Source organism: Perca fluviatilis, chromosome 16 (genome assembly GCF_010015445.1).
Source record: "Perca fluviatilis chromosome 16, GENO_Pfluv_1.0, whole genome shotgun sequence".
Taxonomy (NCBI): domain Eukaryota; kingdom Metazoa; phylum Chordata; class Actinopteri; order Perciformes; family Percidae; genus Perca; species Perca fluviatilis.
In genome coordinates, this window is record NC_053127.1 from 12,098,776 (window position 1) to 12,111,800 (window position 13,025).

The 13,025-nt window shown below is 39.8% G+C and overlaps 1 protein-coding gene across 1 annotated transcript; it reads left to right on the top strand.

The window, feature by feature from the left end:
- Window positions 1-5,009: 5,009 nt before the first annotated feature.
- zgc:158291 (uncharacterized protein LOC572084 homolog) lies at window positions 5,010-9,693 on the top strand. Its single transcript, XM_039826433.1, has 2 exons — window positions 5,010-5,363; window positions 6,794-9,693. Exons 1-2 carry the CDS (start codon window positions 5,244-5,246, stop codon window positions 7,721-7,723), a joined length of 1,050 nt encoding a protein of 349 aa, XP_039682367.1. The 5' UTR covers window positions 5,010-5,243; the 3' UTR covers window positions 7,724-9,693.
- The last annotated feature ends 3,332 nt before the right edge of the window (window positions 9,694-13,025 follow it).

The window sequence follows — 13,025 nt, forward strand, 5'->3', positions numbered from 1 at the left end:
CTTAGGGCCGGTCTACAAATTACTACACCGAAAGAGTTACAACAAAATATTTGTTAATTTAATGATTAAATAAGGTAATGTCTCCAAACTTACCTCAGTTATTACTTGTCTCCTGCTAGTTATACTACAGCACTTAGTTAAAAAAGAAGTTAAATTAATAAATATTTTTGTTGCATCTCTTTCGGTGTTGTAATTTGTAGAGCGGCCCTAAGCCAATCTTTACGCGCAACAACAACAGAGAGCTGAAGCCAGCAGGCAAGTGTTATTTACATAAACTTCTGGTGTACTTACAAACTTTCCAATCCATCGTTTTATGAGTACATAACCTATTTGTACTACTTGTAGACCTTTGGTATCATTTCGGGCATTATTAGTGGGGTCATTTCTGAGATACAAACGTGCATTACCCTAATAAGCTATTCAGCGGCTAACGCTACGCTAACTGCTTAATGCTAGAACCAGCTGACAAAGAATCTTCATGGTGCAAAGGACCCTAGGTAATTACTCGAACCATCACTTTAACAACTGGGAACTAACCCCAGTTTCCTCACTGTCATTTCTTTTAGGGACAGACTACTACTATCTGGAACAAGCTTGGTTAAGTAGACCACTCTCCACTGTACAACACATCCAAATTTCATAGTCATAACTCATGAAAAGTGTTTTTATTGTGACCAGAAATCCTCCTTACATGTCAATAACCTAATTTTAAAAACTGACATTTGTCACACTCATGACAGGGAACTCAGGGCTCCCCAGTGTCCTTGCTGCCATGGCAGTTACTTTACCAAATGGCGGTGGACACCAGGGGAACTTTGTGACACGGCAGTCAGGACACTGGGGAATCCAGAACTCAGTGTTGTGAATCACTATATAAATATGTGACTTTCACTAAATGTTTCAAAAGGTTTTGATTCAACTCTGTAATGTTGCTGTCTTGCTGATGTGAGCATGTTCTGAATGTTTGGTCAATCAGATTGCCTGGTTGGATCTACTTGTATTGTCATTGTGTAACATTTGTTAAATTTTTCTAATTTTTTTGTAATGTAATTTAATTAAATATGGTCAACAATAAACAATAAAGTTGTCAAATAGCCAAATATATGCATGTATTGTTCTTGTTTTTAAATAATAATACCCATAATAACATTTAAAATGAACAAAGAACTGGAGCCTTTTTTTATTCTGAAGAACCTTTTGAAAGAGGTTCTTTATTGAACCAGTTTCTTTAAAGAACCTTTTGAAAGAGGTTCTTTATTGAACCAGTTTCTTTAAAGAACCTTTTGAAAGAGGTTCTTTATTGAACCAGTTGGCTCCACAAAGAACCTTCTTGAAAATGGATCCTTAAAGAACCAATTTTTAATATGGTTCTTTGAAGAACCATTAATAGTGCATCAAAGAACCATTTTGTGATGGTTCTTTGAAGAACCTCTTGTTAAAAGGTTCTTTGTGGAAGTGAAAATGGTTCTTCTATGGCATCACTCTTAAGAACCATTTTTGGTTCCAGTTAGCACCTTTTTTTTTCTGTGTGTAGTGGTAGCAAATATACAGACAGCTGACAAATTAAAGGAACAAACAGTGAGGGGGTCCAGTGGCTCTGTTATGCTTTGTGTGTGGGGGGGAAGTGGGAGTTCCTGTCATCGTTTGCGTTAACATGTCTCCTTAAGGCTCATTTATGCTCAACGTTAGATTTACTCTGCGTTCATTTTGTCCGAATTTGTGCATGTTTTTGTGGGCGGGAATTAAATGTGAGTTGAGACGGTAGCGAAGGAAAAGTGGAGGTCCGTGCGAGACCGAGGTAGAAAAGTTTGTGTGTTGATAAAAACAGAATGTAACAAAATGCAATAGAAACAGACATGCATGTGACCTAAAGGTCATCTGAAGCTCCTGCTCCACTGAAGACAATAAAAACGTGTTGGACAGTTGAGGAGAAAAAATGAATACATGAAACATACAGAAATGCCAGGTTTACATCATGTTTTCGACATGGTTTTTCCATAGTTTGAGGATTATTTGGCGCTCTTTTCATTACAAGCCCTTCTTTAACAATGGTTTATTGCCTTTAACTGGAAAATTAGCGCCTCCAGCTGTTGATCCTTATGCGCTCAACTCTTAATAGTCCATGAAAGAATTTCAATCTGGATTGACTATTAATGCTCTGGAGGCTCCATGTATACTATACATATGTAAAGGACATGCATTTATGTACATGTCCACACAGGCAGAATACAATTCAGTATATCTGTAAATAAGGTTTACAGTTACAGAAACAGCATGCCTTTGTTTATTAATAAACAAGATTTTTTTTTTTTACTTTCTGAATAGAGTTCCCGAATCATGTTTATTTTGTTTCATCTTTCATTTATTAGACAAAAAAAATATGATGACTACATAGTTGTAAAGTAAACCCATAGTCCAATTTCAATAAACTGTCAGATGGCATTATCTTAAGTGTTGACCTTAAACTTCCTTTTTCCTGACTGCCTCTCTCTTCTTCCTTTCTCCCTCCCTCCTTTTTTGCCAGAAGTCTTCCTTCATCCTCCCCATCCTCTCTCTCTCTCTCTCTCTCTCTCTCTCTCTCTCCTCCCTCCCACCCCAGCTGGATCCCCTGCATGTTGTCCGTCCGGTGTCGCCTTCCCAGAGGAGCGTCCTGCCTGCCGGCGTCCCAGCAGAGGTGGGTGATGTATATTTGATGAGCGGGTGCTGGGGACCCTCTGGAGGGCCATGACTACAGCAGGACAATGGGCCTCGCTCAGGTTTCCTGCTGACTGACACTGACACTGCTGCTCTTTTTGTAGGCGAGCCGGTGAGCCAGGGGCTGGAGTTTCAACCAGGACAGCAGACCAAGAGGCAGGGTTACAGCAGCGGCAAGGCCCAACACAGTCCAGCCTGATGCCTGTCCCCTTCATTTTACTGTCTGGAAAACAATCAAACAGTGACCAACGACCAGGCATTTAATATTGGTTACATCTCGTTGATTTGATACTTTGTTTTCCCAATTCTTTGTCACTTTTTACAGGAGGAAACCCTCAGTGTAAAATGATACTAGATGATCATTTGTCTTGTATGTTTATTTTTTAAAGTTGAAATGGCAACTTTTGAGCGTATTAAAAATAAATGATGGAGTTATTTACAAATGCACGGAAGAATTTAAATAGGACGCTGATGCTGTATTTTGTGGCCAAGTTTGGGGAACATTTTCTTTATCCGGAGTCAGTGAAAGCAACCTTGACCTTTACAAAAACGGATATCCTCCTTAAGCTAGTATTTAAATTTTCAACAACGATTTTTGGCATAATGAAGTACAGATAAGACATATCCAACACAAAACATCCTGGATGATGAGCGTTGATGTACAGCAGAGGGAAACATAAAGAAATGTTTTCAGCAGACACTTTAAGCTCATCATCCAGTTTGTTACTTTTTTCAAACCTTATCTAACTGTCTAACTGCGTGTCAATCACTGCTCATGCACACGCATTCATTCTCCCTTGTGGGGGGAGGGGCTTTAGCGAAAAGGGGGGAGGGACTGAGAAGTTGTTGATGTTCAAATTTTTGGCTAAGTCCTGGATCTTCACAATCCTACCTACAGTACCTTTATGTTGATAGCTCCGACTGATTCAATTTACACCATAAAAACCCAGGAAAGAAAAGATGCACTCGTGGCAAAAACATATATAAGTCAGTGTGCAGTTTGTTCAAGAGAATGCTCTACTAAAATTAAATTTTGGTACATTTAAACATGAAAACAGTGGTGAGAATACAATGTGCACAATAAATGGAAATTGAGAGAGGGTGAGAGAGAGAGAGAGAGAGAGAGAGAGAGAGAGAGGGAGAGAGAGAGAGGGAGAGAGAGAGAGATTTTATATTGTTAAATCTGTTTATATTATTATTATTATTATTATTATTATTATTATTATTATTATTAGTATTAGTATTAGTATTAGTATTATTATTGTACATGTAGCAACGGCCAAGGCCCACCCTTTAACCCCCCCCTCCGGATCGCCTTTAGGTGATTATAAGGATCATTATTCCGTCTTATCGCGCGCATGTCTGGCCACCGGAAATCCCCTCTTTGATTGACAAGGTGCTGCCCCGCTGACCCGCGCGGTAAATATTTCATGGTCTACTGCTTGTGCTCTTTAGTTGTCGTTCAGGTCTGTTTATTCTTTAATTGAGAGAAGTGTGTGTGTGTGTGTGTGTGTGTGTGTGTGTGTGTGTGTGTGTGTGTGTGTGTGTGTGTGTGTGTGTGTGTACAAAAGTAAATGAAGCATGATTAATTAATGTATTAATTGCCAAGAAAGTGAATGGGGTTCAGGCACAGGAATTCCTGCATTTGCCATCAATTAATAATTTTCGCAGAATAACTCTCTCTCTCTCTCTCTCTCTCTCTCTCTCTCTCTCTCTCTCTCTCTCTCTCTTTCACGCACCATATAGATTAATTGATTTTCTGTCTTTTCAGAGTCAAATATACTGATGTAATCATCATCATAACGAGATATTGTAAAGACGCATAAAGAATGAATAACATTCAGGTAAGCTTCAGAAGAAAATAAAGTACAGCAATAATAATGTTTCTGTGCTCTGCTGTTGCATTTTGAAAGATCTTTGCAACACTGCAAACGATCTCTGCAACCCAAACTAATAGCCTACATTTGTTATGTCCAACCTTTTAACTTTTGGACCAACGTTCTGCTTTCAGGACTTTTGGTGCAGCTGCCTTTTTTGTCTAACTGTTGCCAATTTCTTCAGGTGTTGATTTTCAGTTAGCTCAACGAATGTTTTTTTTTTTTTTTTTTTTTAACAGTGCAACAACACAGCATCCTTCCTCATTTATCCTCTTCCAGCGAGCCAGGCACGCTTGTAGGCGTGGATACAGTAGGTGATTGGTGGAAGCATCCAAAGGGAGGGAGTGAGGATCCACCAATGAGGAGGAGCCTTGCGCGGCAGTGGTCCAATATAGGAGCTGGAGGCGAGGAGCATCTTTATTATAGAACTCATTTACAGGCGAAAAGGAGACAGGAGACCCGCAGGAGCCCAGGAGTTACCTCTCCTTCTCTGTTTCTGTTTTTTTAAGCGAACCTGACTGCATCTGCGACCCCGATCACGAACCACCTTTTATTCAAAGCGTCTGCGTCTGGCAGGTATTTTTCTTTACCGAGGCTTTTCTTTTTAGAAATTCTCCAAACACGGAGCTAAACGAGGAAGACTTGAAACGACCCTCACTCAGTTCTGCAATCATGATGTCGATGAACAGTAAGCAGCCTTTCAGTATGCACCCCATACTCCACGAACCCAAATACGCTCCTCTGCACTCCAGCTCGGAGGCCATCCGAAGGGCCTGCCTGCCCACACCATCGGTGAGTTCAACATTTATTCCTGCAGCTCCTGTCATTTGCCAACAGAAATTCTGAATGACATATGGCTGGCAAAAAAAAGAAAGAAAAAAAGATCCTTCCTCTGGACAATCTGATAACTTTTACAGTGGCAAGCTCGTAAATTATTCGATATGGGGGTTTCCCTGGATTCTTCCCTTTGCGTTTCAGTTAAAATGTTGTGTCCACAGAATATAACTAACCCTGTTTTTGTATCATAAAAACCACAATGAATTAATGAAGATAAAATGTTCCCATGCAACCAGCAGAAAACAGAGAGCATGAAAAGTGTCATGCTTGGAAACAAGTGGGGTAGTGAAATAGTTGTATGTACAGAAATGACAGAAATAGATTAAATATAGAATTAAATTAAATGTTTGAGACAACCGTGGATCATAGCAGCAGCAGCACAATGAGGGCAAGGCAAACTGGTTACTTATGGCAGGATGTCGGTGCCTAAAGACGCACAAAAGCTTCTCTGAGAAGCCAAATCTTGCATTCAGGCAAGTGTGAGTGATGCTGCTTAAAGTGAAAGCAAATAAAAGATGAAGGAGGGAAAAAAAGACGCGGCGTGGATTCTCTAAGCGCCTGTTATCTCATATTGTCCCATTCATATTCAAACTCGTCTCATTTCATTGTCCGCAGAAATTATTCAGGAGATCGTAAATATTAATTTTAAATGAATAGCCATCCGCGCTGACACACTTTCTGGGCGTTGGGCAAATCAGTGACGTCCAAGTTCTATTAGATTACATTTTCTGAGAAGTAAGAAACAAAGTTAAGTGAAAGCTGCATGAAAATGAATTTAAATCGAATTGAATCTGTAAAAAAAAAAAAATTCTGCATATTGGAAATACTTTGCATTAAAGGTAATCTCAAAGTGTCCGCACTTACGCTGCTTTATATTAGCCTGCCACTTGTTCAGGTTTGACTGGTAGTCAATCTCACAGGTAGGAATTTGTGAAGCTTTCACTTGTGAACATTTTGTAAAATAATACAAAGTGATGTGATATTTATGCGTGTAAAAAAAAATACGAATAACTTGACCTGACTGATGATTAAGTCTGCAGTGAATTCTTTTGAATTTTTTCTTTTTTGATCTGACTTTCGGTTTTCTCTTTCTAACTTGCTCTTCACACAGATTCATTTAGAATTATAAACATAAAAATATTTACATGAATTAAACTGTGTCGATTCATTCTATTATTTTCCACAGATTTGAACATAAATGTCTTTACAGTGAAATGTAAATAATTCATATCTAAGATGGTCCTTGTAATAGAAAGGTTGTGAATGATGAAGGCGCGTTATTGGGGGGGAAAAAAAAGAATTGTTTGTTATGATTGAATGAAGTCAATGTGTTGATTTCCGTCCCATGTCCTTCTCTAACCGGCCTGCCTCTGCTCTTCTCGCAGCTTCAGGGCAACATCTTCGCCGGTTTTGATGAGAGCTTGCTGCAGAGAGCCGAGGCTCTGGCCGCGGTGGACATCGTGGCCCAGAAGAGCCATCCGTTCAAACCAGACGCCACCTACCACACCATGACCACCATGACCAGCATGGCCTGCACCCCGACCTCCTCCTCCGCGCACCTGCACCACCCGTCGGTGCTCACCTCCCACCACCACCCGGTGCACCACCAGTCGGCGCAGGGCCTGGACGGCGACCTGCTGGACCACCTAACACCGGGCATCTCCCTGGGAGGCATGGCCGGCTCGGACGTCTGCTCCACGGCCTCGCACACCGCCCACGCCGCCCACATGTCGGCCATCAACCACATGCAGCACCACCACCACCACCAGCAGTCCATGAACATGCACCCGCACGCGCAGCTGTCCCACGGCTCCCTGGGGTCCGCCGGCTTAGACTCGGAGCCCGATCCCCGGGAGCTGGAGTCGTTCGCTGAGAGGTTCAAACAAAGGCGAATCAAACTCGGGGTGACACAAGCGGACGTGGGCTCGGCCCTGGCCAACCTTAAGATCCCCGGGGTCGGGTGTCTGAGCCAGAGCACCATCTGCAGGTTCGAGTCCCTGACGCTGTCGCACAACAACATGGTGGCCCTTAAGCCGATCCTGGAGGCCTGGTTGGAGGAGGCGGAGAGGGCGCAGAGGGAGAAGATGTCCAAGCCGGAGATCTTCAACGGGGGCGACAAAAAGAGGAAACGAACGTCAATCGCGGCCCCGGAGAAGCGCTCCCTGGAGGCTTATTTCGCCGTGCAGCCGAGGCCCTCGTCGGAGAAGATCGCCGCAATCGCCGAGAAACTTGACCTGAAAAAGAACGTGGTCCGGGTTTGGTTTTGCAATCAGAGGCAAAAGCAGAAACGAATGAAGTTTTCTGCGACGCACTAAGACCATGCTGGGGCAACCTGCGGGACTCTTCCCTGTTTACACAAAAGACAAATCAGAGACAAGCTGCTGCACACTGTCAGAAAAACAAGGTACACCGTTGTGCCTGTTGTTACTGGGGCTGGACCTGTTCGACATACAGCCAGGGCTTAAAAGAAATGATATCCATTTTAACAAGTCATTTAATCTCTTATCAAGTCTTTTTTTTTTTTCTTAAAAGGGTTTTTGCTTTCAGGAATCCCTGAAATGCACCTGCAACACCTGAAAAAAAACGTAAGATGCTGTTTTACCTCATTGGCTGAATTCGTTACTTACTGAAGAAGAAAATCACATTTTCTGACTAAGTAATGGACTAAATGTCTCGTTAAGTTTCACTACAGTGTTGTCCACCTTGCAAAGGAGCAGCATCCACAGCCCTGTATTTTTTTTTTTTTTTTGCACCAGTGCCTGAATCCCAGTTGTGGAAACAATTTCACAGAAAGTATTCAGTAGGAGCGTGTGCAAAGAAACACCTGCACGTCTCTGGAGTGTTAGCTGTATTTTAGAGGCGCTGAGAGGTTTCCATGTGTGGACACCTGCCGATTAATCACCACTCAGTATAACCAGGGACTGTTTTTTTTTAATTTTTTTTAATTTTTTTTGGAAGGTTCAGCCTCACGCAGTTACAAAAAACGACTGGATTCAACGGTGTACCTTTTTTATTATTATTCTGACAGTGGAGACGGAGCACTGGGACTGGGAGAAAGACTGAGTTCCTGTCCAAAAACTTGAGACTCTTAAATCTTTACGCTTCTCCACAGAATAGGCCGATGCTCTCTGACAGACAGGAGAGAGAGATCGCCATTGTGTCAGAAAAAGAGGGGGAACGATGCTCCGTCCAATTCATTCATATGGCAATTATTGTACAAAACAAATAAGCATAATAATGACGGGAATCGAGGAATAACCGATATTATCTTCCTTAGTCGGAATAGCTTTTTTATATTTATCATTGTACATATCTGTGAATAATTATGTTGCACCTCCGTGTGTGGAAAAGCTCATTGAAATGTATTGGATTTTCGCTGTCTTTTCTCCCAGGTGTTTGTTTCTGTAGGGAATTCAATAGTTTTTGGGGACAGATCGGACAAAATGACTACAAATGTCGGTCTGTGGCTTATTTATGAGGCACAATAACTGTAATCCATTGCATGGTTTACTCGTAAGGGGGAGATGGTTGTTTTCTGTGCGTAATGGCTCCAAAAATATGAAAATAACCCCCCAAGTGAATGCATTGCAATAAGAAGAGACACACACACACACACACACACACACACACACAAACACACGCACGGATACACACATTCACACGGTATAGCTGTGTGGCTACCTCATTACGCAAGTGTTGGCACGTTCATGGTGATTTTAAAAACACAAAAAAAGACGAGTAGGATCATTTTATGTTTGTTTTTTAATGTGTATTTTTTTCTTCTTTTTTGTTTCTCTTCCACCGGTTTAATGGTGAATTAGGCCTAGAAGACTCACTGATGTGTAAACCTGTTGTATGTTCAAGTTCACTGCAAGGATGCTTTGACAATCAAATTATTATTATTATTATTATTATTATTATTATTATTAGGTTGTTTATCTCCCCTCTTCGTGTCCTCATGAAACTGAATCATTTTGCATATTATTATTATTATTATTATTATTATTATTATTATTATTATTATTATTATTATCACTGACACCTTAATGGAGCGCACTTTGTAGATATTCCGATGAAGGGAAATAGTCGGCCTTATTTATACATATTTTTTCAACACTTCTGAGAAAACGCTATGCTTTGTTTTGTTTTCCTTATCATGCCCTTATTTATTTGAACTTAATTTATTTTGGAGAAGAAAAACAACATATTTCATTTGTGAAAGTGTGCTTTAAATGTGTCTGTGTAAGCGACAGAAGCTGAAATAAACCGTGCACGTTTTACTTCATCCTCTGACAGCCTTTTGTTTTTTGGAAAATAAAAATAAAATAAAAATCGAAATAATCAAAACGGCAGGTTCATGGGGTCAACCAGAAATGTGACAACTCATAGTTATCACATTTTAATCTAACTTTACACTATAAAACATTTCTCTTTTTTCAAATGTGTGCATACCAATCGATACCTGTGATCAGCTTTGTATCACCATCACACCCGCAGATTAAGCCCGTGTTTGCTGATAGAGGTGTTAATGATCTTTGAAAGATAGATTTAATGGACTCTGCAACATGAGCAGCAGCCCGTCTGTGTGTGTGTGTGTGTGTGTGTGTGTGTGTGTGTGTGTGTGTGTGTGTGTCTCTGTGATCCCGGCAGAGGAGAGCAGCTGCTGCTCTGAAACAGGAGAAGCCTGAAGGTGAAGGAGCTCCGTCTGAAAGCTGCTTCCCAGCGGTGATGAATAGCATTTGATACTTGAGTGACTCTAATATTGATCCACTTCGCCGGGTATGAAGGGCTCTATATACGCAGGCAGGCCTCGGATCTGATGCTTTTAGATCTAACAAACGTTTCTCTGAGGCACAATAATATCCTAAAAACTTAAGAGGGCGGAGCACATAAAGAGCCACTGTTTTTCAAAGTTAGAAAACTTGCACAGGAAAAAAATAAACTGACTCAGTTTCTAAACAAAAAAAGGCGTATTTTTGCACTTTACCGAACCAAGAACATGCGCTATACACCAGTTATTCTGCCCATAATGGTTTGCTTCAGGTTTACGTGAGAGACTCATCTTTTTCTTTTTCTTTTTTACGTATGGGAGCCAAGATTTTAGAAATACTGTGGTCATGGGCCCCCTGACACCCAACATTTTTTGACCATAAACCAAAAACAATGTCTCTAATTGATTTAATGTATTGATTCAGTTCACTTTTCAATTATAGTTTCTTTAAATTCAATTCCGCAACATTAAAATTGTATTTGGAAGCATTCTCCAAACTTGTGCAAGGAAAATCTTGATGCCTTTTTCCTTTTATGAGTTTGTTGTCCTGAAATGAGTCAACTTTACACATATTGAGTCTTAATTAAACCACTGCTATCAGCTTGTAAAACAGCAACATGCAAATTTGAGAATGTAAACAAAACTAAGGTTGCTAAAACCCCCAAATTCATAAATAAAAAAAAACAAGTTCAACATGACCACATCACGCTCAATGTTAGGGTCCTGAGCCTATAAGACTCCTGATGTGAACTCTCCCTCTCCTTTTAGCTTTGTGCCAGCCATGCACTGAGAACATTTCTTCTGAATTCACGCTTAACTTCTTAACTTCTTACACATGAAAGAAAACTTGACCTGGCTGATGAACAGAGGAAATGCATGGTGACAGATAACTCATGAATGCAGTTGGATTTTCCACTTGTTTCTGTCCATCAGCTTCAAATTCAAAATGTCAATTTCATTCATTCATTAACTATCAGCCTATATATAGTGACATTTCTCTCAGATGTTACAAATCCAAAGCTCAGCTCTCCTACAATTAGGAGCTCAAGAGAATAAAAACAAATAACCTAACTCTACATTGCAAAGCAGTGTTTTGTGGGGGATAATTTGCATTCCACTTGTGTCTGTGAAACCCAAAAAACATTTACAGTATCCCTCTGCCCATGAGGCTTTACTCTGAAAGTACAAGATGCACAACCACAGACTTTTAAACATCCGTTAATAATAATAATTACAATACATTTATTTACAGAGCACTTTTTGAGATACTCAAAGTGGTTTATGACAAATTGAGTAAAAACAAAAAATGGAACACATACAAGGAGCAGAAATACTTGAAACAAATTGCATGTTGCATATAGGGGACATTAATACACAAACCTTAAGCACACGATTTACCTGCAAAATAAAAGCATATATACTGTACATGTGCATGAATGTTACTCATGGGATCTGCACAACATCACTTTTTACAATGTTCTGGGACAGAGGAACAACTTGACAACTTTAAGGACACTGTTAACAACAAAATGGTTCATGGAATCACAATATGGCAGCACATTTTGTCTTGAGGTTAAAACAGAGTACCATGAAATCCTCTATCTGCCTATATATATATATATATATATATATATATATATATATATATATATATATATATATATATATATATATATATATATATATATATATATATTTATAGTATCCGTTTTTGTCTTTTCCTCTAGCCAGCTCAGCAGGTGGTTTCAGTTCATAAAGTCGTTATTAATGAATAATAAATATCGGCTGTTATGATACTATTGATTTTTACGTGTGTTTGTTAAGAAGCTGCTTTTCTCTGTCGTACAACAGCAGCTCAGGCCCTGATCCCCTCGGAGCAACCCAATACAGGCCTTTAAAGCAGCTGGAGGAGCCGATGGAGGAGCCGATGGAGGAGCCAGTGGAGGAGCCAGTGGAGGAGCCAGTGGAGGAGCCAGTGGGTCACCAGCGAAATGAAGACATCTAAAAAATATCTCTTTATCGCTTCATTTGTTTGTTAGAGGTGACATAAGTTTTGCTCTCCGGTTGTGACTGTTGGGTGATAAAGAGTGACTTTTCAATGTAGGGTAAACTGATCCTCTAGAGAGCTGTATTGCATTACGTTCATCATTCTGGTTTTCAAAGAAGAGTTTTAGGGCTGTTCCAGTGGATTGGACAGTATTTCTGCAGAGAAACACTCACTCATTGGAGTCACCCTAAGATATTAATATTTAATACACAGAATATTGGCACCTTCAAAAACCTGTGTAAAGAGAACCCAAATTTACATGTGCATTAGACAGTATATATATATATATTGACAGGTTAAACCTGATGGGACTCTTCATCTTTCTATTAAGAAAATAATCATAAAATAATACTCTGAGAGGTCTTTCACAGGCCATCGGCGATGACTTAATATGACAGCAAATAAAGAACAAACTAAACTAAAATAGGGAAAACAATGACAACAGGGTACCATTTTTTTTTCAAAGTGAAAGAAAAAATTATAATAATACATGTAATGTTAATAATATATTGTGATTACAAGTTGCTGTTAAAAATGTATTAAATAAGTTGTGCCCTGCACCATATTCTTAAAATTCTTCAAAAAGTGTTTGGCTAATATTTACCCAATTCATATTTAAATGATCAAGAGGAAGTTCAGAGGAAGAAAAGAAATCGACCTCTGTATGTTGCGTTTGTCAATATTTCCAGATATGTTTTATCCCACCAGATAGTAGCTGGCATGTTGGTCTATAACAAAGAATGTAGAACATGGCTTCATTAAAGTTTAATTGTCGAGCAGCTCTCCAGTTGAAGCCTAT

Bases quoted from the DNA above. Each gene is read 5' to 3' on its own strand.
- zgc:158291 (XM_039826433.1), top strand. From the start codon at position 5,244: ATGATGTCGATGAACAGTAAGCAGCCTTTCAGTATGCACCCCATACTC. The intron at 5,364-6,793 runs GTGAGTTCAACA...CTCTTCTCGCAG, and splicing joins CCTGCCTGCCCACACCATCG to CTTCAGGGCAACATCTTCGC.